The 13,613-nt window shown below is 39.9% G+C and overlaps 1 protein-coding gene across 1 annotated transcript in view; it reads right to left on the bottom strand.

Moving 5' to 3' along the window:
* Positions 1 to 1,980: 1,980 nt before the first annotated feature.
* Positions 1,981 to 13,613, bottom strand: part of soat1 (sterol O-acyltransferase 1) — a 90,742-nt gene continuing 79,109 nt past the window's right edge. Inside the window, exons 8-16 of the mRNA XM_070887185.1 lie at positions 13,066 to 13,138; positions 11,986 to 12,070; positions 11,099 to 11,144; positions 9,582 to 9,711; positions 8,716 to 8,813; positions 5,331 to 5,429; positions 3,784 to 3,919; positions 2,790 to 2,935; positions 1,981 to 2,437 (exon numbers count right to left, since the gene is read on the bottom strand). Coding sequence (XP_070743286.1) covers positions 2,381 to 2,437; positions 2,790 to 2,935; positions 3,784 to 3,919; positions 5,331 to 5,429; positions 8,716 to 8,813; positions 9,582 to 9,711; positions 11,099 to 11,144; positions 11,986 to 12,070; positions 13,066 to 13,138 — 870 coding nt within the window. The 3' untranslated portion in view covers positions 1,981 to 2,380. The remainder of the gene's footprint in view (positions 2,438 to 2,789; positions 2,936 to 3,783; positions 3,920 to 5,330; positions 5,430 to 8,715; positions 8,814 to 9,581; positions 9,712 to 11,098; positions 11,145 to 11,985; positions 12,071 to 13,065; positions 13,139 to 13,613) is intronic.

Genomic DNA, 13,613 nt, shown 5'->3' with positions numbered 1-13,613 from the left:
AATTATTTGCTGGACTGCCACCTTTGGTCAAGAGGGAGAGCAGACCAGGGCTACTGCTTTTTCCACAATGCTGCCAAGGACTGCTTGGATTGGATAACAGTGAACAAGACATGCCGAGGCGAGTTGGCTTGTTAGCTGCCTTTCTTCTTCACCTCCCACCTCCAAGATAGAAAGTCCTGCAGTGTAATAGCACCCTATGTAGTTCTAGGCCCAGATCGAATAAAACTTCTCATTACCGGTCACAGTAATAATTGTGGGATTGTTATAGGAGCATCCCCCAAAACATGAGGGAATTACATTAATTTTTTTAATAAAAATGTCGGAATCATTGGGGTAAAACATTAAAAGTAATCTTTAAAGGGGCCTTAAAATCCAAATATTTTCCTTGACTATATATCATGTGGTGCTATATACATTTACAGCTTCCTAAATGCTTCCCTGGGTCAGTATTAATTTTCTTTGGAGGTGAAAAGATGGGAAAATGGATTTAGTTTTTATTTATTATACATTTCACTTTTTAGGCTTCCAATCCAAGATTTCAAACAGTAGAAAAAATCCAGAAAAAGTAATGCATTAAAGTGATACTAAATGTCACTTGCAATAAGCAGCCACCCTTACTACATGTGCAGTCTCTATGGTTGTAACATTACTTCACTAGCTTTATCATAAAATTGAAATAGTTAAAAGGAAACTGTTGACTTATAACAAATGTTAAGATTTCCACAGTTAATGGATTCATAATTAAAATCCTCAAGACACCACCACCTTAATTTCACGGCTAAAATTCAGTTTTGTCCCTTGGAGATAGTGATTTTGACATTAGGACAGGTGCAGGCAGGTGTGTTCGTTTGTTATTCAATGGGAGCAACATAAATGATTAAATTCAAAAGATCAGCCAGGATTTTGCAAATCTGAACACCACAGCTTTAATAGCAAATCAATTATTTATCAAAATGAAGTTTGCTGTTTTTTTTCCTTTCATTTTAAAAAATTCAACTATTACTGTCCTAGAACGAATAAGCTAGTGCAGAAACACAGCATTATGCCAAATTTCTGCAGGAGAACTCTCGGCAGAACACTCAAGCATATTCAATTATGATATTTGAAACAGATTTTACTTATGACTGGTTGACAGAAGTTATTGACATCACAGGCAGTTGTCAACCATGCAGAGCAGACATTGTGTTTCTTAACCATTCTTGTTAGAATTATATCAGTTAATCTAGCTTAGTAAGTAAATGCACTGCTCAATGTGCTGGCCCAAGGAGATCGGAAGGGTCTTACTTTCATTCCCAGTGTCATGAAATAGGTCATCTCAATTGGAATGACAATGAGGGGATTATAATTAGCCTCAACACCGCTGGGGTAAGGAGAAACATTGTTTAGGGTTCTCACTGCAGGAACAAATATCAAGAATGGCAATCTGGATAAGGTACAAGAAGGTGATAGACATCCATGGAACCATATCAAACACAGGGCAGTGTCTTCAGGAGAGAAGGGAAAGAGAGCACATAAAAAAGGCACCCGAAATAAAAAGATACAAGACATAGAACCATAAATTGTTCAACACTGAAATATTCGATTTCTTTCACTCCTGATACAGCCCAATAAATAATTCACATATATAGGGCTTTATCAATTAGGCCCTATTTTCTACTCCCTTTAAATCATTTTTAACCATACACCATTGCTTAATCCATGTTTCTGTGACTGGTGCTTTGCAGCCGTCTGCTGGGATGCAGATAAGGCCAAAAGCAACTCACTAATCAATGTTCTCCTCTGTGGGAAATTCCTGGCTTCTACTGTATCGCTTGCAAAACTGTCTGACCAAGATAAGAAACTCACCTGGTGGGAATGCTGGCCTCGAATCTGCCTCTGTGGCACCATATGCATTACAGTGATAAGCTGAGAAATTACCTTCCTTCTTTATTTAAGTTTGCATTGTTGTATGGAACAATAAAATGATACACACTTGCAAACTGCTACCTGTGCGTATGAAGCACATATATATTTTTTTTATTAAGCATACTTCAATTGGCAAGTTTCATTTTCCCCTCAAGGTTTCTATATTGGGGAGGGTGAATTAAAAGATCCGAAACTCCTTCCGCTCCAGTCAGTATTTTGTTTCTAGCATTCCTCCCACCAGTGAGTGCAGAAGGTAGCTGCTTAATACAGTATGTGTAGCACTAAATTGGTACTTGTCCTGTGATTAATGGTTCTGGGAGAACATCCAGCTCTCTGACCAAAACCTAAACAGAGCAGGAAGCAGGCACTATCTGGTGCAAGAGAAACATTCATTTGGTTTATGAAAGGCGCTGCCATGATCCGACGGAAATGTTCCCAGACTTCTGTAAAGATAGGGACCATAGGTTGCCATCCATTACAAGTGCAAGCGGCAGGTCCAGGACCGTGGCTTCAACAAATCCAAGAAGGATGGCTGAAAAGAACAAATACATTTTTGATTTCAAAATAGCATACAATATTGAGCAAGTATGGTCTTAACACTGATAGAAATCTTAGTTAAACACACCAACACTACGGCTGGGTCTCCAGACACTTCCAGATAAACAATGAGCAACTAAAATTTTTTAATTTTCTTATATTGTAACATTTGGATTTTGACTTTCCCTGTGAAATCAGTCCGGCCAAACAAAAAGGCAAAAGGCAGCTTTCTTCTCGATCACCGACCCAATCCTGTTACACAACCTTTAGTATTCTTATCAGACCACCGTACACTTGTAAAATTATTAGAATAAACACATCCTGTTCATTTTTACATATAGACTTACATTTGTAAGGGGACAATGCTGCTGGGCATACCACTCTTGTGAATATAGACACACCAACATGCCCTGGCCCAGAAACAGCGACGTCCACATCACCACGTTCCAGACGGGACCTTTCCGACGGTCATGCAATACGAAATTGAATGCCACTAATAAGGGGAGGGAAAAAATCCATTAACACTTGGAAGGAGCTTTCAGTATCAAAATAGCAGTTACTGACCGTTAAATGCTAGCTGATAGCTACCTAGGCCGCAGTATTGCATTCAATACCAGGGTTCCCTTCTACATATAAAACAAACATTTAGAAGGCCTCAAAAGGTGAATTGACAACCAATCAATACTGTTCTCATATCTCCAACTGGAAGATTCAAGAGCACACCAGAGGGGATGAACGACATGGGTGCAAAAACATTTTTAAAATTGCAGATAAAATAGGTTCATCTGATAATTGTTATTAAAAACTAACTAAAGAATAACACACCACGTCAAAACAAACAATAAGTATCTTCAGAATTATCATGATCCTACTACACACTCGTCACTGACCTATTGTAATGTTAACTGATAACAGTAATAAATCAGCTTAAACAACTAGGGATACTGATTTAGTTAAAGTCAAAGGTGAGCTGAATTAAGCTAGGAAGCGCAATGCCACCCCTCCACAATAGTTCACCGAGACAAAGTACTGCCCAATGCGCAACTGAGCCACACAGACCAACAAGGTTGAAAATTTAATCTGCGCCGAGGTAGTAAATCTCAGCTAGGACAGGGTAAAAAGGTGCTACAATTGCGCACATATTTCTTGTCCTTACTGGCATCCAATGAATCTCAGTGGAATTCCAGATCCATGAACATTGAGTGAGGACAGGGAGTAAAAGCTAAAAGTCCATAGAATACTGTACTGTATTTTACATGCTTGAATAACTGTACCCATTGACAATGATCAGTGCTTAATATGGCTGTCCAGTAGACTTGGTCAAAATAGAAAGATACTTACTTCCAAAGCACATGAACAGACAGAAGAGGACCGGATAAAAGAACCCAAAGCAAACAGCCAGCACATACTCATGAACTACAGCAGATACTGTAAAAACAGATAACATAGCAGCAGCTCTAAACCGGTGGGTGAACAACTGTAAATAGATAAAAAATTGAATAGGGTTAAGTCAGGCATTTGGAAAAAAAGTAAACATTACAATCTGTGGTCGAATTGGAAATTATAAATAGGTCCATTAACCCTTTAGACCAGGGTAATTCAAGTACAATCCAGAGAACTGCCTGTACAATCAGTCAGGCTCTAAAACTAATTCCAAGTTTAACTCAATTTCGTCAGCAAATCTTTGTTTTCATTGAACACCATAAAGCTATGTTCTAATCTATGCTATTTCCTGCATCATTCCCCATGATTCAATCTCCTTTATGATACAAGATAACATGGAAATGTTAAAGTCACCACTGTCTTTGCTCTTCCCCTTTCCAATCTATGCCAGGTCTGCTGTATAGCTTTTAAAATATGAGATATAAACTCCAAATAAATATATTTTGAACAGTACATAGATGGTTTAAAATATATAAACTCTTGAAAAACCACTGCAAAGCTGTACTTCACCTTTTAATTCAATGAACTAATCTGAATGTTACTGCATTAATGATATAAATGCACATTTTCAGCATTTATTAAATTAGCTGAATTTAAAAAATAACATTTTAATATAGTAATGGAGTGCATCTGAAGACTGCTGTATATTGTGTTTTGTAGAGGGCTGTTGGAGGCAAAGATGAATTTGGGCTAGCATACGAATTGTCAATAAATTGTTCAGTCTGTGTAGCTTCGAAAGCGGAGGTTTATGTTTCCTATGAGCAACGACTTGAACTTTTGATACATTAATGCAACACAATTGGAACTCATGGCTGCCAAGTGCCTTGAAACAAAATCCATTTTGCTACCATAACAGCACTAGAATTTTGGTGTCAACTTCACAACATCAGCCTAAATCCAGGAGTAGTTGCATGATATTGGGTAATGATTTGCATTAAACTGGTCTACCTATCTACTGGTAAAAGTATGACTACTCTGAGAATGTCAAGAGTCTCATCTTGAAGTAGATTTCAATGTGCGCATCTCTAGTTTTCTCCAAAACTACTCAACAATTGACTGACTGAACCACTTCTTGCATCTCCAAAAAATCAGATATCAAATCGAGTATTCGGAAAAGTCTCCCTCAAGAGAGAGATGGGGCAGAAACAAGAGTTATTTTTGCATTCTTCACACCATTAACCGATATTATAAATACAATAAAACTATCTACAAAATCATTAGAGGTACTTCAGGCTACCTCTATTCTGCCGAATGGGATCCCAGAATAGCACTCCCTAAATCTTAACTGTTCAACCAAGAACTCATTAGAAAGGAAATTCTAATGCAGCTGGTGCTTTTCCAATTGGAATCGAGCATTAGGGGTCAATCAGAGCAGACCAAGTGAATTTGGATTCAGAGTCACTACTTTCTCATATCAATCCAATGCTGGAAATATAGCACCTTACCCAGAGAAAGTCCTTATAAGCATAATAGTACAGCCAGTCATGGACCACTACATTCCAGGTCCGGTAATAATTTGCAAATGATGTGGAATTCCACCAGTCCTGAATGGAAATGAGAGAGCACAAATTTAGATTGACAATCAATGAAAATTCTATTCTTGTTGATCCTTATTAAAGTAGAATTGCATTCCATTTAATTGGCGCATTCTCGTAAATGTTAACATAGATTTATACTTAGAGGTATGTCTATCATAGAAACATAGAAAATAGGTGCAGGAGTAGAACATTCGGCCCTTCAAGCCTGCACCACCATTCAATAAGATCATGGCTGATCATTCACCTCAGTACCCCAATCCTGCTTTCGCTCCATACCCCTTGATCCCTTTAGCCACAAGGGCCATATCCAACTCCCTCTTGAATATATCTCACGAACTGGCATCAACAACTCTCTACGGAAGAGAATTCCACAGGTTAACAAGTCTGAGTGAAGAAGTTTCGCCTTATCTCAGTCCTAAATGGCTTACTCCTTATCCTTCGACTGTGACCCCTGGTTCTGGACTCCCCCAACATCGGGAACATTCTTCCTGCATCTAACCTCTCCAGTCCCATCAGTATTTTATATGTTTCTATGAGATCCCCTCTCATTCTTCTAAACTCCAGTGAATACAGGCCCAGTCTATCCAGTCTCTCACATGGCAGTCCTGCCATCCCGGGAATCAGTCTGGTGAACCTTCACTGCACTCCCTCAATAGCAAGAACATCCTTCCTCAGATGAGGCGATCAAAACTGAAAACAATATTCCAGGTGAGGCCTCACCAAGGCCCTGTACAGCTGCAGCAAGACCCCCCTGCTCTATTCTCAAATCCCCTAGCTATGAAGGCCAACATGCCATTTGCCTTCTTCACCACCTGCTGCACCTGCATGCCAATCTTCAATGACTGATGTACCATGACACCCAGGTCACGTTGCACCTCCCCTTTTCCTAATCTGCCGCTATTCAGATAATATTCTGCCTTCGTGTTTTTGCCACCAAAGTGGATAACCTCACATTTATCCACATTATACTGCATCTGCCCATTCAGCTAACCTGTCCAAATCACCCTGCAGCCTCCTTACAGCTCACACCACACAGCTGAGTGTCATCTGCAAACTTGGAGATATTACACTCAATTCCTTCATCTAAATCACTGATGTATATTGTAAATAGCTGGGGTCCCAGCACTGAGCCCTGCGGCACCCCACTAGTCACTGCCTGCCATTCTGAAAAGGACCTGTTTATCCCGACTCTCTGCTACCTGTCTGCCAACCAGTTCTCTATCCACGTCAATACATTACCCCCAATACCATGTGCTTTAATTTTGCACACCAATCTCTTGTGTGGGACCTTGTCAAAAGCCTTTTGAAAGTCCAAATACACCACATCCACTGTTTCTCCCTTGTCCACTCTGCTAGTTACATCCTCAAAAAATTCCAGAAGATTTCTCAAGCATGATTTCCCTTTCATACATCCATACTGACTTGAACCGATCCAGTCACTGATTTCCAAATGCCGATCCCGTCACTATTTCATCTTTAATAATTGATTCCAACATTTTCCCCACTACTGATGTCCAGCTAACCGGTCGAAAATTACCCGTTTTCTCTCTCCCTTTTTAAAAAGTGGTGTTACATTAGCTACCCTCCAGTCCATAGGAACTGATCCAGAGTCAACAGACTGTTGGAAAATGATCACCAATGCATCCACTATTTCTCGGGCCACTTCCTTAAGTACTCTGGGATGCAGACTATCAGGCCCTGGGGATTTATCGGCCTTCAATCCCATCAATTTCCCTAACACAATTTCCCACCTAATAAGGATTTCCTTCAGTTCCTCCTTCTCGCTGGACCCTCTGTCCCCAAATATTTCCGAAACGTTGTGTGTCTTCCTTCGTGAAGACAGAACCAAAGTATTTGTTCAATTGGTCTGCCATTTCTTTGTTCCCCATTATAAATTCACCTGATTCTGACTGCAAGTGACCCAAGTTTGTCTTCACTAATCTTTTTCTCTTCACATATCTATAGAAGCTTTTGCAGTCAGTTTTTATGTTCCCAGCAAGCTTCCTCTCATACTCTATTTCCTCCCTCCTAATTAAACCCTTTGTCCTCCTCTGCTGAATTCTAAATTTCTCCCAGTCCTCAGGCTTGCTGCTTTTTCTGGCCAATTTATATGCCTCTTCCTTGGATTTAACAATATCCCTAATTTCCCTTGTTAGCCACAGTTGAACCACCTTCCCAGTTTTATTTTTACTGCAGACAGGGATGTACAATTGTTGAAGTTCATCCATATGCTATTTAAATATTTGCCATTGCCTATTCACCGTCAACCCTTTCAGTATCATTCGCCAGTCTATTCTAGCCAATTCACGTCTCATACCATCGAAGTTACCTTTCCTTACGTTCAGGACCCTAGTCTCTGAATTAACTATGTCACTCTCCATCTTAATAAAGAATTCTATCATATTATGGTCACTCTTCAAGGTTTACGATTTAATACTCTATTGGTTGGAAACAGCTTGGGAACAAACATTTTGGATAGAATTCCTCCAATGTAGCATGAAATCTGCTCCAGGTAGAAATAGTTGGTCACAAGTAGTAGTCCACCTTCAGAAACTGGGATGCAGACTATCAGGCTACCTCCCCCTCCCTTTGTTAGTCAGCTCCCATTGTGTTTGATTATATAAAGCTCATCCTTTTCTGGCCTAATTATCCAATTGCAGGAAGCTTAGGGCAAGTTCTAGCAGTATTCTTGAGTCAGCCTCTGAAAGATGCCCAAGAGTCATCAGAGTTGATTTGGCCTCCATTTTTTCAGCATGAGGTTAATGGCATGGCTAAAATGAAAATCTCACCAACGGGAATTGTGGGCACGTGCGTGTGTTATTCCTTATTTAGATAAAATACAAGCATTATCAACAACCATTACTCTAGTTTACAGACAAAAAAAACTGAATTCTAAAATCTTGATTCATAGTAGAAAAATCTGTGCACATTAACAGAGGTTCAAACCATCAAATGGAAAAGGTCTTCAAAGCTGTTTACTGCCTGGACAAATAATCTAGTATTTTTTTTTTAAAATAACGTACAAGCAGATATAAGACTTACACTTTGCTGTATGGATCTCCAGAGACATAACAACTCATCTATTGTAGCTCAATGCTATCATGAACTGTGTAATACTTTCAAGGAGGCAATTAACTCTCCATGCAAGAGACAGATAGCACAAAGAACCACTCAAAATACTACGCCATGATGCTTCTTTAGAGGGAACAAGGACGTCAGGCACAACTGATGGAAATAGCAGCAAGACTTCAACCCATACTTCCTGGAATTAAAAAGTCAATGAAAAGGTTACCTTGTAGAACATCCGGTCAGCAAACTGCAGCATTTCAGCAAAGGCATTGAGCCAGCAATGCAGGAATGCAAAGAAAGCCAGGAATAGCACCAGCACACCTGAAACACAAACCAGAACACAACTTTAGGATACTCCCAGAATTGGCATGGTGCTGTGATAATTTGAAAAATTCTTTACTTCCGACAACCCTGCCTCCCCCCTCATTCTCTCTCCAGATCCCTTGCCATTTCATGACCTAACCCTTCCCCTCAATAACAATTCCTGAACTCCTCAAGCAGCCGAGAAAAATGCAAAGACATATCAGTAAGTTGAAGAATCTCAGGCATACTAATGAGGAGGAAAGAAAAAGAAGCCTTTCCATTGGGCAAATACTTTAAGCAATTCCCCAAAAAGTCACTATGCCAGAAAGTGCAGCAGATACATTCTGCAATGTGATGGAGAAGTCTCTGCCTGGCTCCACCCTCTACAAACGTGGCTAAAAATAGCTCAAAGGAATGGGATAAACATGTAATCTCACACACTAGCACTCAACACAGGGAATTAAATAATTTAAACTGTATATTGGTGCCACTTGAATCAGCTCTGTAATTAGGTTCAGTTGACAGTTATACTACCAGATAAGAGGCTGTTTCTCACTGCTAATTTGGCATTAAGTTTAACATGCTTCTTATTACTGGGTTTCTCCTCGACATTTGGAAGTAGGCTTGTTTTGTTTGAGCGGTCCAAACACACTATTGCATTAGTCTCCTGGTCAGTAATTTACTTTTGGCTAAGAATTATGGGCACATGGCATCATATGGAATAAGCACTTCGTGTTAAATTTGCCATTTCCACTTTCAGGATGTGTGTGTAAGGATGATACATACCTGGCAAGATGGAGTTGAAGATGCAAAGGACTAGGACTTTCAAACTGAATGGCTCCCGGCTAATGTTTCGGAACAATGGAATACAGAGCCGCACAAAAATATAGTAGGCATAAAACAGGCAGCCCAGAACCTGAAAGAATTAACAAATGTAGTTGAGGAATTTTTTCCACAGCACAAACCATCATCACACCCGAATGAGAACCATCTGGATCTCTTAACTCGTCAACACCAAGTAGCGTCACGGTCACACTGTAAACCTAATTTAAAAGACAACAGATTTGCATCACCTTTTCACATCTCAGATGCATTACAACATTTCATACAATGAGTTCAAGTACACAAACACAGCAATTAGGTTATGCACAGCAAGATCTACAAACAGCAACGAGGCAAATGGCACGTTCATCTTTTTTTCGGAATAATGGTTTATGAAAGAATGTAGGCTGGGACATGGAGAACTCCCTGTTCCTCTTTGAATTGTAGTTTTCTTTGGTTCTGGAGAGGACCGTTCGATTTGCTTGGTTTGCTGTCACCGGGAGGTCGATTTAACAAATTAGGTGTCCTTTGAGATGACATTAGTTGTGATCCAAGATGACATAAAAGGGTGGGCCGCAAGAAGGCGGTCATCATCCACACCCTCTGAATAGTCCCAGAGCATCTTCAACATCCACCAGGACCAGCAAAATGTGCATGTGGGGCTTCAGTTAACGTCTCATCCAAAGGACACCACCTTTGTTAAGGTAGGATTCCCTCAGTACTGTAATAGAATGTCAGCTTGCATTATGAATTCAAAATCCTGATATGGAGGTTTACATCCAGCGACAATAGTGCCACCACCTAAAGCAAACCCAGATCTACAACAGTGAGCTGACTGTAAAGGAAATAATACAGCTCAGTGGCAAGATAAGGGATAATAATTTTAAATGGGTTTGGTGGGGGGGGGGGGGGGGGGGTTTGATGAATACTCCATTGCCTTGTGGTCTCAGTCGAAGACAGGAACAATTAAACAAAACTGCCTTTAGCATGACAGTGGTATGGTTACAATATCATGATCCATTAAAGTATTGTCATTTGTAAAATCTCAGGATAGAAGTGAAAACCATTTCTTGCCTGCCCCTTTACCTTTTACTCTATGATCTTTAGTCACAACTGATAGCAGTGGACCTCCGCTCCCCCACCCCATCCAGGTTACCCGTCCTTGGATTATTCATAATTTTCTAGGAAAATGGTTTCGCATGAAAGCCTTGTTCTGCGCCTCACCACACGACCTAAAAACACCAATCTCCCCCTGAATTAAATTAAGCTCACAAAAGATTCAATTCAGTTGATGTTATTTGCACTGTATTTGTTTTCATCCAAGTGCTGAGGGGGTTTACTCTACCATGCGGGCAAAACAGAGATCAGAGACTCTAAGTAATCACCAAATGGGCCCCCTTCATTGTGGTGGATCACTGAGATTCCACCAAATGAGGGAAATATTTCCGAGTTAATCAGAAATAACTTATTAAAAATCTTACCTGAGCAAATTTTGTAGCAACATAGCTCCATCGAATTGTAGGATTTCTGTAACCAAAAGAGAACTTTCAGCAAAGATGATAATTAATTAATTGTTTAAGGCGGTTTCATTTTCGAAATACTAAATTCCTGCTCAATTTAAAAGGAGCACAGTATTTAAAATCAAAAAATTCTACACTCAGCTTGAGGTAATTGTTTTAAAACAGATCCAAAAACTGGTTTGGGGGCAGCACACCAGTAAAGCTGGTCCCAGCTTCCTCCATGCTGGGCACAGGATAGAAACAGTGATTGTATCCTGTACTGCACTGCGTCGATGTAACAGATAGCAGGTGAGGACAGCATTGAGCTTGGCTGTAACAAGGGCATCACTAAAATCAAACTACAATAAAAAGGGCAATTGCACACTGTTGTCTGGAAACCTTTAAGCAAAGTTTTTAACCTTGAACCTAGTACACTAGTTTTATGAATTACTATGTTTCTATATGGCTTTTTTAAACCAAAATATAAGGGAATTCAGTACAAGAGAACACAGTCTTAAAATTAGAGCCAGGCCATTTAGGAGTGAAATCTGAAAGCACTTTTCACAAATCTGGAACTCAAAAGGCTGTGGACGTGGGTCAATTGAAAATTTCAAGTTTGAGATCAGTAAGGGTATCAAGGGATATGGAGCAAAGGCAGATAAAATGGAGTTGAGGTGCAGTTCAGCAATGATCTAACTCAAATGCAGAACAGGTTTGATCGGCTGAATGTTCTACTCCTGTTCCTATATTTAAAAATACAGCTATGAATAGTTAAGCAGATCACACCACACAGTCATCATTTATTATGTCAAGAATATTAACCATTAATCATTGGATCAGCTTTCAAAAAGTGGTCCGACTGTGCTTACCTGGGATAGTTGTCCCGATAGATTAGAGTAGGAGCAAAAAGAAAGTAGAGATACTGGGAGAACTGTGGTATCTGCTGAACACCACCTGAGACAAAGATAAAACTGAATGATCAGCATTTGAATGAAACATCCAACAATAAGAAATAGCACATCTAAATACAATTTCCCTTTAGCAAAATACCATTACAGTAAATAAACCTGATGACAATGCTGGGCAGCAAAGTCAACAGAATTCTAGTAATGCATAATATTTAGTACCATTGCCCAGATACGAAGGTATGTGACATATTTGGCACTGGTTTGTTTACAGTTTTTATTTTCCTTGTTCTTGCTCATTTTTATTTTTCATCTGTTTCACACCAAGGCTGCAGGTTGCAAGAGTCAGCCTCGTGCTAATTGGAATATTTAGTCATACTCAGTCGCAACAATGAAACGGCTATATAGTGACTAAGAGTTTTCACTTCTGCAGAATTTGGGTGAGCCTGGACTACACGATTGTGAATTAGATCTTCTCTCAGCCAGTACGAGTAATGTTGCATCAACTTAATCAGGGCTGACCAATTGGTTCAATACTGACCAATAGGTCGGGTCCTTCATGAAGAATTACACAATCATCCGCATGGCGAGTTCTGAACTTCAATGTCACCATATAAAGTCGAGGTGCCCAAGCTGAAACAAGCAGGAATTGGATGCAATATATATTTTCTCCATTGGTGGCGCTGTAGTTTGGGAACCTCAGAGATAAAGCATCGAGTGGTGGCTAAGTACTTTCCAAAGTGAGACAGAGGGGAGTGAAAAGACAACAGAAAGAATTTACCAAGAAAAAAAAACAGGCAGGTGTTACAGCAGCATTCGGAAAAGATTGGCATCTGTTAGCTGCACCCAAGTATGGCGCAGGGGATAAGGAGACAATACACTTCAATTTCTTCCATTGAGTTTTCCAGGAGATGCGAACAGTAGGAGATGCCTTTTTACTGTATAAAATACCTTTGTCAATCTGAAAGTACTGGCTCTTTTTCCAATCTGGGTTCTTGCCCCAGTCACATCTCTCCTTCAAAACATGACAAACTATTGACTCACTCTTTTCTTTGTTAGATACCACTCTGCTGAAGTTCTCCCGTATGAACGAATGTGCTTTCATCATCAGACGGACCTAATGAGATCAAACAGAACATTAGCAACTGTGAACCTCAACCCTAATCATGGTTATTACAAAACACCTTACTTACACACACTTCAGATCTGTCTTCCAAAAGGTATGCGCATATGATACTAACCGCTTATGAACAGGAAATCCAATTTGATTTTATAAGTGGGATGAGAGAGATGGATTTTTATCCAATTGAATGGCTCACAGGACAGCAAAATTGAGTCATAGGATATGGGAAATCGACTAGTACCATCCTACTCAGTGGGAAAGCCCCAAAAGCATTTTCCATCAAAATGGAACTTTGCATAAATTATGTTATGAATCGTGCAACCCTCAACAGTCATTATCTCGCATTCAGGATTTGAGCTCACCGATTCTACGCAAAGGACCACATGGATGCCGACAAAGGCGGTAGAGCCAGCAATACCATCCAAGTTTAAGGAGTTTATTTCATCCAGGGTACATTACTGATCACTTA

The sequence above is a fragment of the Pristiophorus japonicus genome, chromosome 8, assembly GCF_044704955.1.
Source record: "Pristiophorus japonicus isolate sPriJap1 chromosome 8, sPriJap1.hap1, whole genome shotgun sequence".
NCBI classification, from domain to species: domain Eukaryota; kingdom Metazoa; phylum Chordata; class Chondrichthyes; family Pristiophoridae; genus Pristiophorus; species Pristiophorus japonicus.
This window is presented reverse-complemented; position numbering and strand designations above follow the sequence as displayed.